Source organism: Mesoplodon bidens, assembly GCF_964165515.1.
Source record: "Mesoplodon bidens genome assembly, chromosome: 1".
Taxonomy (NCBI): Eukaryota; Metazoa; Chordata; class Mammalia; order Artiodactyla; family Ziphiidae; genus Mesoplodon; species Mesoplodon bidens.
The window spans coordinates 38,983,837-38,997,869 of NC_138176.1; the positions used below are offsets into that span (position 1 = coordinate 38,983,837).

The 14,033-nt window shown below is 37.5% G+C and overlaps 1 protein-coding gene across 1 annotated transcript in view; it reads right to left on the minus strand.

Moving 5' to 3' along the window:
- The window catches only part of LOC308624469 (uncharacterized protein), a gene marked incomplete at both ends in the record, with an annotated part of 48,888 nt that overhangs the window by 19,369 nt on the left and 15,486 nt on the right, over positions 1 to 14,033 (minus strand). Inside the window, 3 exons of the mRNA XM_081247708.1 lie at positions 1,957 to 2,231; positions 7,237 to 7,301; positions 12,938 to 13,158. Of these exons, the coding sequence (XP_081103834.1) occupies positions 1,957 to 2,231; positions 7,237 to 7,301; positions 12,938 to 13,158 (561 nt within the window). The remainder of the gene's footprint in view (positions 1 to 1,956; positions 2,232 to 7,236; positions 7,302 to 12,937; positions 13,159 to 14,033) is intronic.

Sequence of the window (14,033 nt, forward strand, 5' to 3'; positions counted from 1 at the left end):
TAACAAGATTGGCTGGCACATAGTAGGGACTCAATGAGCATTAGCTACTACTATAATTAAAAATCACCCCCACCCTCCCTTTCAAGTAACTCCTATTCACATTTCAGAATTCAGGTGAAGAAACCTTTCTTCAGAAAAACTTTCCTAAATTCCCTAAGTCCCCCTATTTTATGTTTTCTTCTTTGATTTCACTTCTCTTGTGATTAGTTTTGAGTGATTAGGAATCGAGTGTCTGTCTTCTCTGCTGGATTGTAAACTCCATGAAATCAGGGCGCTTAGATCTCTCTGTAACCTCAGTGCATAACACAGTATCGGGACCTAATAGGTGCTCAACTAACACTAGCTAGAAAAATACCTGAATGAGGGCAGTTGTATACCAAAATACAGAATAAATTATATCCATATAAATTAGTACTCAGAGTCAAACCAATTCAGACTCTGAAGCACTTTTTAATTCTACTTCATTTAATTTATATGAGAGATTACAAGAATTTTCTATCTTACTTTGCCTCTCCATGTATGACTGCTAAATAGCAGAGTCCAATTCATTGGATTTTAGTCTTAGAGCTCCTGAAGCCCAAACAGTGTCTAGGTGCTGGCCACACCCAGTGGGTGAGGCCCAGGGAGATTGGCTCTACCTACAACTAAAGAGATCCCCTTCGCTTAACGACCTAGAGGAATTTGTATGGGAACTTCTCAGGGCCAGAAGGATGGCCCTTAAGGATCAACACCAACTTGCTAACTATCTGGACAAACCATCAAAAGACAGTCAATAGTTGGAATGGTCAAAAGAAACCTGATATTTGGCATTCATGTAGATTCAGAATATTTCTATAGCCTGTCAGAGTTTTAGAATTCATTCAAGGAGGCTTCTGTAAAAAAGGTCTTAAATCTGTATAAAAGCATGTTAAATCTATGATAAATGTATGGAGCATGAACATGACGCACAATCACCTCACTCAACTGGAGGTAGCCTCTCCTTCTCTGGGAGGGTTTATTGCATAGTTGTCACAATTATGAGCTTTGTGTTCTGGCAGGTCCGGATTTAAATTCTAGCTCTACCACCTACCAGGGGTGTGGCCTGATTTGAGTTGTTTAACCTCTTTAATCTCATTTCCTTGATTGGAAAAATGAGTATGGTCCTATCTATGGAATAGGGCAGTGAAGATAAAATCAAAAGCTTTTTCTGACCTATTGAGATGATCAAAAAAAAAAAAAGAGATAAAATCAAACAGTATCTCTACAGCTTTCATCACAATGTCTGCTATGGGATAAGTATTACTATATGGTGGACATTGTTAAAATTCAACTAAGAATGTGAAAGTAAGCCAAAAAGTATTCTCTGAGATACCTAGAAATTTCACTTCATTCATGAAGTTTACTCATAGGAGGACCTCTCTAGCATTCATAGGGGTCCTTTTATTTCTAGTCCACAGAGTTACCAGCTCAAACCAGGATTAAATAGATTAGGGTGGCACAGGGTGTTACTAGAAGTGACTGTCCTGAGAGTATGAAAGGAGGTCTAGCATCTTTCTAATATTGGAAAAAGTAGAAAAAGAACAGAAAGCACAGACAATGTGGAAATAATCATGGGTCTGAGCTTGACCCAAGATACTGCAATGATTTAACTGCTCCTGAGCTTGACCCAAGATACTGCAATGATTTAACTGCTCCTGGAATGAACCTAAGAATTCAAGAAAGAGTTAAACTGTGTTTGAAGCTCAAAGGGATTAAGTCATTTGCCTAAGTTTACTGAAATTGTTGAAGATGAACCCATGTTTACCCACACCCAACTTAGTGTTCTTTCCAATACAATATGTTAATTTACAACTATGCTCTACTAGCAGAAATCACCACCACATATAAATATAATACATAATGCAGATAATACACAGAGACAAACAATAACATGTAAAGTTCTTTGTTTCCCCCCAAATATGGAAAATCCCAACTTACAACATTCATGAATGCTTCTGGGTCCACAGCTTTAGTTGGCATATGTCCTGAATTCACATTTCTCTGGAACAAATGCGCCACCAGAATCAGAAGCCACATCTCTTTTCTGTGTGAAACAATCCACTCTCTTGACAAGATTTTTGACATGGTCCAACATCTGCATTTATCTGTTCTTGGTAATATAACAACTGATTCTAAAGTCAGAAGAATCTGTAGGTTTAAAAACTCCTTCATATATTTTCCAGCTGTAATTTCTTCTCCAAATTCCGAAGCAACTTAAACAAGCTCGGTTGACAGGAACAAAAGAACATGAAGTAGAATGGAAACAACATCCAGGATGTCCCAATACTACCTGGCTCCGCCCACTCCCTCAAACAACTTGGTGTGTAGAAAGAACTTTCTTTGATGCAACCTGGAGTTATGTGATATGATACAACTCATAAAATCCCTGTTCATCATCAGGTAATATGGACCATAGGATGCATCATTTTCTTTTTTTCCTAGTTCTTTTAAAAAAATTTTTTTTTCTTGGAGTATAGTTGATTTACAATGTGGTATCAGTTTCAGGTGTTCAGCAAAGTGACTCTGTTATACGTATACATATATCCACCCTTTTTTAGATTCTTTTCCCATATAGGCCATTATGGAGTATTGAGTAGAGTTCCCTGTGCTATACAGTAGGTCCTTATTAATTATCTATTTTATATACAGTAGTGTGTATACGTCAATCCCAATCTTCCAATTTATCTCCCCCCTTTGCCCCCTGGTAGCCATAAATTTATTTTTTACACCTGTAGAAAATTGTAACTCTATTTCTCTTTTGTAAATAGGTACAAATATCATATGATATTGCTTATATGTGGAATCTGAAAGAAGGGTTATAAATGAACTTTTTCCTAGTTCTTATCTATCTTTTATAGGTAGAAAGGTATGAAGTCTGCAGAAAACTTTATGACCCTTTAGAGTCACAGTCTGGGGCTTCACTGTCCTTTGGCTGAAGGTCAATGTAGTGATAAGCATTTTTACTTATCAAGAATGTCAAAAAATTTTAGGACATTTTCTATTTTTAGTTATGGGTAAGAACATTGATTGGAAGAAAATGAATCTTCCATGTTTAGGCCATTTCTAGGTAGCTCAACTAAATAGAAATGAAAAGTTTTATTTGGGTTTGTAATCACTAGTTAATTGCTGAGAGATTACTTTGTTGGATACCTGGTCATTAAATCATCTGCAATAACTAAAAGGAGTTGCAGCCTAGTTATTTTCATGAACTAAATGCCCCAGTTCAATCAACTATGTGGCCATGTGAGCAATTCCTTAGCCTACTAATATTTAAGCAGGCCAGGAGAATAGTTATTGTCATTTTAAGTGAAAAATGTGTTAGAATTTAAGAAAAAATACTATTTAAAGTAAAATATTTCTTTACTTTTACATCAGCTCTTCAGAACTGAGCTACCAGCAACCACACTAATTGAGAGACTTTTGGAATGTGGGTTGGTGAAGGAGGTGAAGCCAGAACAGGAATGGTGAGTCTGTGTGTAGACAGCTGCCCACACTCTCAAGCCTCACCCACTCTGGGCCGCCTGCATAGATGTCATGAGGTGAGCTTGCAGCTCTTATCTGGAGCAGTCTCAACATTCCCACCACTAGTGATCTGATGTGTGCTAAGGAGTAGTGATCTGACCTACTTTAGGAGAGCAGAGGAAGCATTTGCCCAACACTTGGCAGAGCCCCAGGTCCTCAGCACCCACTGAGCTCACTCCAAAGTTATGCAAAATAAAATTTTGGAAAAGAACTTGGGCTCCCAGTGTTGACGTTTTAAGATTTTAAAATGTTAATCAGCCAGACATATACACACTACTATATATAAAATAGGTAAATGACAAAGATTTACTGTATAGCACAGGGAGCTGTACTATCTTGTAATAACGTATAATGGAAAAGAATACATGTATAATATACATATATGTGTGTGTGTATATATATATATATATATATATAACTGAATCACTTTGCTATATACTTGAAACTAACACAACATTGTAAATGAACTATACTTCAATTAAAAAAGAAGTTATACAGCCAGAAGGAAACAAAATCTCATTCAGCCCTTTCATTTTCATTTGGGAAGATATGTTAAAAAGCCGTGCCCAACATTACCTAGCTAGATTGTGGCAAGGCCATAACTAAAATTCAGGTGTTTTAATTCATCATTGAATATTATTAATGCATGGGAATAAAATGTAACATTTCAATGTTCCGCATTCAAGGACAAAGGCTCACCTACGATCGAAAGCAATTACATCAGTTTCTGTGAATTGTCTCTTTAAAAGTTCCCTCTGGATTTAAAATTCAAAACAATTCTCAATAATTTCATTATAAATTTGGGACATATAATCTCACATTGTTCCAATACATTCAGGTAAGGTCAACTCTCACATAATATACATGTGAATACTGTATAGACTTATTAATGAAAGAATTGATGCCAAAACACTGATTAGTTCTGAAAAACTCCTACGTTTTTGACAGTAGGACTACTTCCCTTCAACACAGCCTCTTTTACAGCCTTTAGAAACTGTACCCTCCTTGCATACAAGCAAATATAGAGAAAATAGAGTTCAATTTGACTATCAAATTCTTGGGTGACTTTATGAGCTCACAACTGTCATTTTGGAAGCAAGAAAGTGACATGCAAGGTCCAGCTCAAAGAGCCACATTTTGAACAAATATGAAATAAGTATAGCTCTTCCCCACTGCAGAATTTTAACAATGCCCTCAACATCTGAGCAACCCACAGCTTGTGGAAATTATCATTATAGAGAACGGGGGATCCAAATGTGCCAGTGTGACCTCCAACTTGGAACTGTTTATCTTGAGAGATTTATCTTTAGAAGTTTCTATCAAGGAATGCTGTGATATTTTAAAATGGTTTTGTTGCGGGCTTCCCTGGTGGCGCAGTGGTTGAGAGTCCGCCTGCCGATGCAGGGGACGCGGGTTCATGCCCCGGTCCGGGAAGATCCCACAGGCCGCGGAGCGGCTAGGCCCGTGAGCTATGGTTGCTGAGCCTGTGCGTCCGGAGCCTATGCTCCGCAACGGGAGAGGCCACAACAGTGAGAGACCTGCGTACCGCAAAAAAAATAAATAAATAAATAAATAAAAATAAAATGGTTTTGTTGCCATCTCAATACACAAAGGAGGATCTGAAGTACCCTGACATCTTGAAACTAAGAAAATACATCTCCCCTAATGAGCACTATCTATAAATCAGTTAAATATCAAAATTACGTAAAAAGGGACAGGTCAAATAGGAGAGAGATTAAAGAAAAGCTAAGAAAAAAGTGAATAGAGGATCATTACCTATAGATGTACTGTGTGTAAAAATTATAAAAAATTGAATCAGTTAAACAAAACAGGACAGCCCGACCTCCACACACACACCAGTAACACAAGAGTATTAAAAAAAGCAAAACTGGGAGTGAATTCCTCTTTTCTATTTGAGTTGCAGGTTAAAGGGCTCTCAAGTGCTGCTTTCCCCCAAGGTTGAATTGAGTTTTATTAAAACAATTCTTTCAGGTTCTGTAATCCAAACCTCAAGTCCAGTGAAGGCTGTGCCATGGAATCTGCCTGAAGGTCCAAGTCAGTGCTCTCGTCAGAATCACTCTATGATCAAATGACCAAAACTTTTGTACAAACGGATGCCCTACTGCTTCTCTCAATATGAATTATCTCACAAGAGACTCAGGGCCATCAGGCAAATGCTATCTTGGTTTATCTGCCCTCCCAGTGTGTTAGACATGCCTGAAAATATACGATTGTCATTTTGACACCAATCAATATCTCAGCTGCATTAATCAACATGTGATGATTCTTTTCTTTAAATATAAATTGTTTTGTCTTAAAATAAAGTTATTAATCTCTAAAATAAGTTGTAGTTAAATTAAAATATTTAGATCTTTGGGAAAACATTCTAAAGATTATTGAAAAATAAGACAACAGAATGTACTTATGTTTATGCTGAAGCACAAGGAAAACCACAGGATTTTAAAATAACCATGGCACAATATTGAGGTTGCTGATAATTATTGAAGGTAAAACCTTTGTAGGTGAGTTGGTTTCTAAAAACACAAATATTCATACCTAAACTTATCACCTAATGAAGTTCTAGAAAATTCAAGAATATACAGTACTGGTCCATTAACATCATGATGTTTCTGGGAATTTATCCCTTTCTTCTAGGTTATCCAATTTGTTGGCATGCAATTGTTCATAGTAGTTTCATGTGATCCTTTGTATTTCTGTGGTATCAGTTGTAATGTTGCCTTTTTAAAATTTCTAGTTTTATTTATTTGAGTCATCTCTCTTTTTTTCATAGTCTAGCTAACAGTTTGTCAATTTTGATTATATACTCAAAAAACGAATTCCTTGTTCCATTGATTTTTTTCTATCATTTTTCTTGTTACAGTGTTATTATAACGTATCTTGGAGAAAGTCATTTTGAATTGATATTTTGGGGCAAACTATTAGCTTCATGAACTTGGATGTCCAAATTTCTCCCCAGATTTGGGAATTTCTTTTTCTCCTTCTGGGACTCTTGTGATGTGTACATTGTTTCCATCAATTTATCCTGTAAGTCCTATAGACTCTCTTTGTTCCTTTTCTTTGTCTTTTGTTTTCTGTTCCTATGACTCGATAATCTCAATTGATCTGTCTTCGTGCTCATTGATTCATTGTTTTGTTTGTTTCAGTCTGCCTTTGAAATTCTCTATTATTCAGTACCAGTCATTGTATTCTTCAGCTCCAAAATTTCTGTTTGGTTCTTTATATGTTTTCTATCTCTTTGTTGAACTTCTCATCTTGTTCTTGAATTTTCCTGATACCATCAAATTGTTTATTTGTGTTCTCCTGTAGCTGAGTATCTTTAGGACAATTGTTTATAACTCTTTGTTGGGCAATTCCTGGTTCTCCATTTCTCTGGGGCCAGTTCCTGAAGGTTTACTTGTATTCCTCATTCTTCATGATCCTTAAAGCCTTGTGTAGGTGTCTGTATTTGGAGACACAGCTATCTCTTCCAGACTTTATGGTCTGACTGTGGTAAAGGAAGACTTTTACCTGTGGATGGGGCATGCTGAAGTGTGCTATGGCCTCAGGTCTAGTTGTGCAGGGCACCAAGTGCAGGAGTGTGTGGTGGCACCAGGGAGTGATGTCTCTTGGGCTCAGATTGCTGGGATCCACAGCATCGACAGCTGTGTGGTCCTTGGTGAGTGCTGCAGGGCTCACAGTGACTGCAAGTGTTCTTGGGGCCCTCAGTAGCGCCTTCAGGTCCAGCAGCTAGGGATCGGGGACTGATTGCAGACACACACATCGTGGTGGGGACTGGGGAGAGAGCAAGAGCCTGTCCAACTGTGGGCACACTGGCTCTTGTGGAGTCATGGCCCTCTGTGCTTTGATCTGACTTATAAGATAAGCCGGAGTGTCTTCATCAACTAGTGAAAATATGAAACCTCTGATGTAGAAAGCAGCAATCATATCCCCCACAGACTGGTCCAGGTGTGAATCCTGACTCCGCCCCTTCCTGACCTTGTGAGTTTTGTTAAACCACTTAACCTCTCAGAGTCTCAGTAAAAATGAGGTGCTATCAGGATAAATGGGAAAATGTATGCAAATGGAATAAGCACATAGTGGGTGCTTAAAGAACTGTCTTTCCTTTCCCTTTATCTTTTCTTCTTAAAGGATCCTGTGATATGGACACAAGCTTGGTGGCTTAAGTTTTCAGATTTAGTTCTAAACCAGGATTAAGTCGTAGTTTGTTAGAGCACAAATCATACACTTCTGAAATCATTTAGTTCAACTTTACCACTTTTCTTAAAAAATTACATAGTATGTAGAATACATATTTGTGGTGAAACTTCAAACACTATGAAACACATAGAATGAGATGTACATCCTACTTTTCTTCTTGGAATTAATTCCCATTGATAGTTTCATGTGTGTCTTTTACGACACTTTTTATAAGTTTACATATATACATAATTATGCATACTGATACATATAACATTATTTACATGAATGAATTTATTTACATAAATATGTGTATATTTACATATTTATATACAGCTCTGAAAGTCTCTTTCATATAAAAAGTCCTTTCCATTTCATTATTTTAAACTATCTCATTCTATGTAACTACTGCATAAAGCCACATTGTATGTATCAAGATATGATGATGGACCAAATATTCCTTGTTGATGGCTTTTAGCTTGTTTGCAATGTTTTGTTATTACAAATAATACCATAGCAACTACCCTTGTATATATATATATAGTGAGCACATATGAGAGTATTTTTATAGAAAAGACTTATAGATGTAAACCTATACTGTAAAGTGTGCCATCTACGTTTTCATAACTACTGCTAAGTTGCCTCCAAAAGACCAAACCAATGTAAGTTCTCCTAATAGGGCATGAACATGATTGTTTCTCCACATCTCCCTTCATCAATTCTGCACTTCATAAATCTTTCTAATTTTGCCAATATGATGGGATCAAGACATCTCATTACAATTTTAGTTTGCATTTTCTTGAGTTATAATGAAATTGAGACTTTTAAAATGTTTTGACTTTTTGATTTCTTTTATGAATTGCCTTTGCAAATTATTAGCTTGTTTTCTCTGTGTTTTTTAAAAAATTGGTCTGGGCTTTTAATTTTTTCTGAATATTGATCAACGGTTTGTTATACATATTACAAATATTTTCTCTTTCTCTTTTAAACTTTTTGATTGTGGTGCCTTTATTTAGTTATTACTTCATCATGCAGAAGTGTTAAAATGTTATGAGTTAAGTCTCTGGAGGTTTTCATTTTGGATTTCTGGATTTTCTGAGTTTTAAGACAGTTTTTCTCTACTCCAAGGCTATACAAATATAGTTTATATTCTTTTCAATATTTCTACAATATTTTTCATTTAGAACTCTGGACCATTTGAAATTTATTTTTTAGTGTGGGTAGGTATTGAATCTGAGTTAATTTTTTCTAAGTAGTTATTTAATTTTACCAGTATCACTTACTATATAGTATTTTCTGATTCCACTGCTATGAAATCCACCTTTACACTTTCATCTTATATTACAAAATCCTGAAGCCTCTGAGCTTACAAGATTTTCCTAGAGCAATTCTTCTCAGCTGGGAGTGATTTCATCTCCCAGGGGAGTGTGGAGACATTTCTGGATGTCATCACTACAGGAATGTTACTGGCATCTAGTGTTAGAGGACAGGGATGCTGCTAAGCATCCTACAATGCACAGGATGGACTGCAAAACAAAGAATTTCCCAACCCTAAATGTCAGTAATGCTGAAGTTGAGAAATTTTGGCCTAGAGTCATCACAGTATATGAATATAAATATGAAAAAAATTCTACTTAGAAAAGGTATGTGAACATATTTTTAAAATCATTATTTAAAATTATTGCTTTTTTTTTATCCATTGACAAATCTTCTTAGAGTTTTTTTTTTTTTTTTTTTTTTTTTTTTAATTTTTGGCTGTGTTGTGTCTTCATTGTTGCACGGGCTTTCTCTAGTTGTGGTGACCGGGGGCTACTCTTCATTGCAGTGTGCGGGCTTCTCACTGCGGTGGCTTCTCTTGTTGTGGAGCATGGGCTCTAGGCGTGAGGGCTTCAGTAGTTGTGGCTCGCGGGCTTAGTTGCTCCGCGGCATGTGGGATCTTCCCAGTCCAGGGATTGAACTCGTGTCCCCTGCATTGGGGGGCGGATTCTTAACCACTGCACCACCAGGGAAGTCCCTTAGAGTTGTTTCGCATGTGAGCTTGTTTTCATGATGTAGTATCTGTCTGTTTTGCAGTTGAGAAAAAAATGTGACCTCTCCTCATTGTGTTTTCTACATGATGCTCCCTAGTCTCATAACTAAAATATTTTATGCTCACCAACTGTAGAACACAGTGTTTTATCCTCTGGATGACAAATACATATATCAACTGTGTGTTCATTTCAAAGCACTGGATTTTACTGGACCAGGTGGGGAAGAAGTTTTCAGACTTGATTTTACCTCTTATATGCAAGAAAATCAGACTGAGAATCATCTGATTGATGATGCTGATTTCAGTTCCCACCCTAAACCAACTGAAGCGGGGTCTCTACTTATATTGTCACCCTTTGAGATTTTGAAAATTTTGATGTAAGCAGTAGAGAAATGGCTGGAATTATTTTAGTCCAGGGGCACTTGAAAGATGAATCAGGCTTGGGTGGATCCAAATTTAAGGTCTGGGGTCAGACAGAGAGTAGCATGAAGCACTACAGATCCTTATGAAGGGAGAGGGGAACTAAACCATAGCAAGGGTCATGCAAAGACACTAAAGTGGCAGGCACTGGAATTTCTCTGGCTGCTGGGGTGTGGATGTACTTGGTGTTCAACTCTGCTTTCATCTGCCCTGATTTTTAAAGTAATCACATTTATAGGAATAAAGCACAATGAGATTAACAAACACCTAACAGATCATCTAGTTTATTTCACAGATAAAACAGGCCCAGAAGAGGGAAGCAACTTTCCCAAATGTGTGAGACCTGCTTCAGCATGATGGAAGCTAAGGAAAGCAAGCGGCATGGGGACTAAAAACAGAGAGGTCTCGAGAGGAAACAGGATAAATAAAGGCCCCTTCTATCACTTAGCATAAAGTCCTCATGTTTCATCGATGTTATTGAATATGACAGGATTTCCTTCTTTTTGAAAGCTGAATAAAATTCCATTGTGAGATATCTATATCTACATTTATATCTATGTCTATGTCTATATCTATATCTATATTTATATCTATCTATCAATCACATTTCTTAATCCTTTCATCTGTCGATGGACATTTAGTTTGCTTCTCTACATTGGCTATTGTGAATAGTGCTGCATTGAACATGAGAGTACTGATACCTCTTTGATATCCTGATTTCATTTCTTCTGGATAAATACCCAGAAGTGGGATTGCTGGATTATAAAGTAGTTCTATTTTTAACTTTCTGAGGAACCTCCATACTGCTTTCTATAGAGACTGCACCATTTTGTATTCCCACTAACAATGTACAAGGGTTCCAATTTCTCCACTTCTTTGTCAACACTAGTTGTCTTTTGTTTTAATGATAATAGCCACCCTAACAGCTATGATTTGCGATTTCATGTCAACCAACAAAGTTAAAAAATATTTTCATCCAAAATTAAAACTCTACATGCTCTTTGAACCAGAATTACTGGTTTGAAAATAATTTATCCTGTAGATATAAATGATATTTATATAAAGTATAAACTGATGTTTGTACAATATTTTCTACAACACCGTGTGTAATTACAAAAAATCCTAATTCATCTTAATCTCTGTTAATGATGAATTTCCATGTAACCTTTAATAGTGTTCCATATGAACTGATGGGGAATGATCTCCAAGATATACTAAGCGATCAAAGCAAGACATGGAAAAGTATGAATAGTACGGTACATATAGGAGAAAAAAACGAAATGGTTATCTGTGGATCCATTAGAATATGCATGGCATAGTCTGTAGAAGGATACACAAAATATTGGTAAGAGTTATGTGTCTTTGAAGTGGAGAGTGTATGACAAGAGTTGGGAGAAAGAGGAAGACTTACTTTTTATTGTATTCCCTATTTTTGTCTTTTGAATTTTATGCCTATATATGGTAGAATGGAGTATCTTCCCCAATTCTGCACTCCTGTATAATAGCATTATATATCCACACCCTCTGCCATGTGGTTTGCAGCTTCCCACTGCAGGTGAAGCAGACTATTCTACCCCACTGAGGTAAGGCTTGGTCATGTGATCTGAATTAGCCAAAGGCATGTGAACAAGCAGAAGTTCAAATGTGCTAGCGTGATCTAGCTAGCCCTTCTGTGCTCTTGACATCTGTCATGCAAAGAACATAACCCTGAGAGCTGCTAGTTCCAGAATGAAGAGAAGATGTGGAGCAGACCTGGACCCAACCCACAGCTTTGAGCCAAGCCCAGGTGATTTCAGTGTAAAATAGAGCCACACCAGCCAGACTGTGGACTTGTGAGCATAAAAAAATTAATGTTTGCTGTTGTAAGCCACTGAGTTGTTTATTACAAAGCATTGTTGTAGCAGTAGCTGAATAAGACAAATCCCATAGGAGGTCTCTTAACTGACCCCCACTTAACCAGATTCTTGTATTAACCAATGCCTTCTTTTCTCTCTGTAAACATATCAACTGATGTCCAATGTCTCTTAAATGTTCATAACTAGTAGGCTAATCTAGTACAGCCACATCCTTCCACTCCTTCTAGTTGAGTCATATGCTTACTAAGAGTTAGTTTTCCCCCTAGCTTGTAACAGTAAAACAAACTCCTGGAATACTTAAGTTTGGTTAGTTTTCATTCAGCTATTTTTTCATGCTTGATGTGGGTGAGGCTTATTTCATAGCTTGTCTATAGATGACCATATGACTATTGCCCTAATTATGATTTCAAGAAAGCCACAAGATCACAGCCACCCAAAACATATTGCCAAATGACTCCCTTGACAGGGTTTTTCTAGGCCAGCACTCCTATGCTTATATTCAATCCTTTGAAAAAGGGGATGGGGAATGAGTATCATTTGCATGAAACCACTATATATATTTGAAATAAGAAAGAGAAAGGCCTCTTTTAACTCCTCCCTGAAGTGTACAGTTAGCAGAGAAGAGTTTACTAGGGCTTAGATGAAAAAATGGACCTAGCCCTGACTGAGGGGAAGATTCTAAGATTTCAGATGTGGACATTTCCTAGAGAAAGAGCAGCACAGTAGAAATAATTCCTAGCTGGGATGCCGTGATAAGGGAACACCTCAGTGACAGCAACAAGGTGAAGGATGCTGGAGTAGACCTCACTGCTGATAGTATTTTCCCTAAAGCCTCTTATGGGCTTGGAAGCAACTTTTAACTGAAGAGTAGATGTATTGCAGTCAGGGAAATGACTTCATCAAATCTATGATTTTGCTGTACACCCGTTGAGCAGCATCGAGGCCCCAGATGAAATCAAAGTGGTTCCAATCTGGCAATAGGTTGAAGTAATGGAGATTCTTGATTTGGGGGAGTATCCTGGTTACATCCTGGGGTGTTATAAGGACATCACTTCCACCAGCCCAAATAGCAGTAGGCACTTTCATGGCAGTCAGGTCATATAGTGGGGGACGACTCTATGGAAGAGAGAGAAAGTGCATTCATGAGAGCAAGCTCCTCAGAGCAAAAACTGACTTCAAATAAATAGAGATTACTGAATATTTACTATGACCACAGGAAGGAAGCATGCAATGGGCTCTATATTCAAGGAGTGTGAAGGAACAAGGCAAGATGGCTAAATAAACTTTTGTAAACAAAGCAGGGTATATTAAATGCTATAAAACATTCCCCAAATGCAATCAATGGAAGTGAAGACAAAGAAGAAATTATTTCCAACTGGGGCTTCATATAAAGAGCAGTCATTTGAAATGACTCTTGAGGAATGGTTGGATTTTACAGACAAGGATGAAGGTGGCAGGGCTTTCCAGCAGGCAGGAATAGCATGTATGCCATGGTCAGGAATGGCAAGCTGTCCAGTGTACCCAGAAAAGAAAATATGTAAGGGAATACTGTAGGGTATAAGATTGGAGACAGTCAAGGTCTAAATGAAAGGCTGAAGCAGCTGGGCATCTTTCAGAAGTTTTGGAGACAAGGCAAGGTCATTTCTCAGAGCTCTGTCTTAGCATGATTGCATAGGCATCAGTTTGTGGGATGACTTGAAGAAGAAATAGGTTGGAAATGGGTCCTGAAAAAAATCTAGACAAGCAGTTTGGATGATCCACATAAAGGGGTAACTGAAGCTATAGGGATGGCTAAATTCTCCAAAGACAAAGGGGAGAGAGATTTGAAGAATTTTGGAGGAATTCTGACAATTTGAGAGCAGTGGGGGACAGAGAATAGCCAGTCAGAGGGCAAAGGGAGCAATCAAAAAGGGAAGGAAAAAAATCAGAGATTGTTATATTATGTAAGTCCAAATCAGGGGGGTGAGTTGCAAGGAGACTGTGGTAACTAA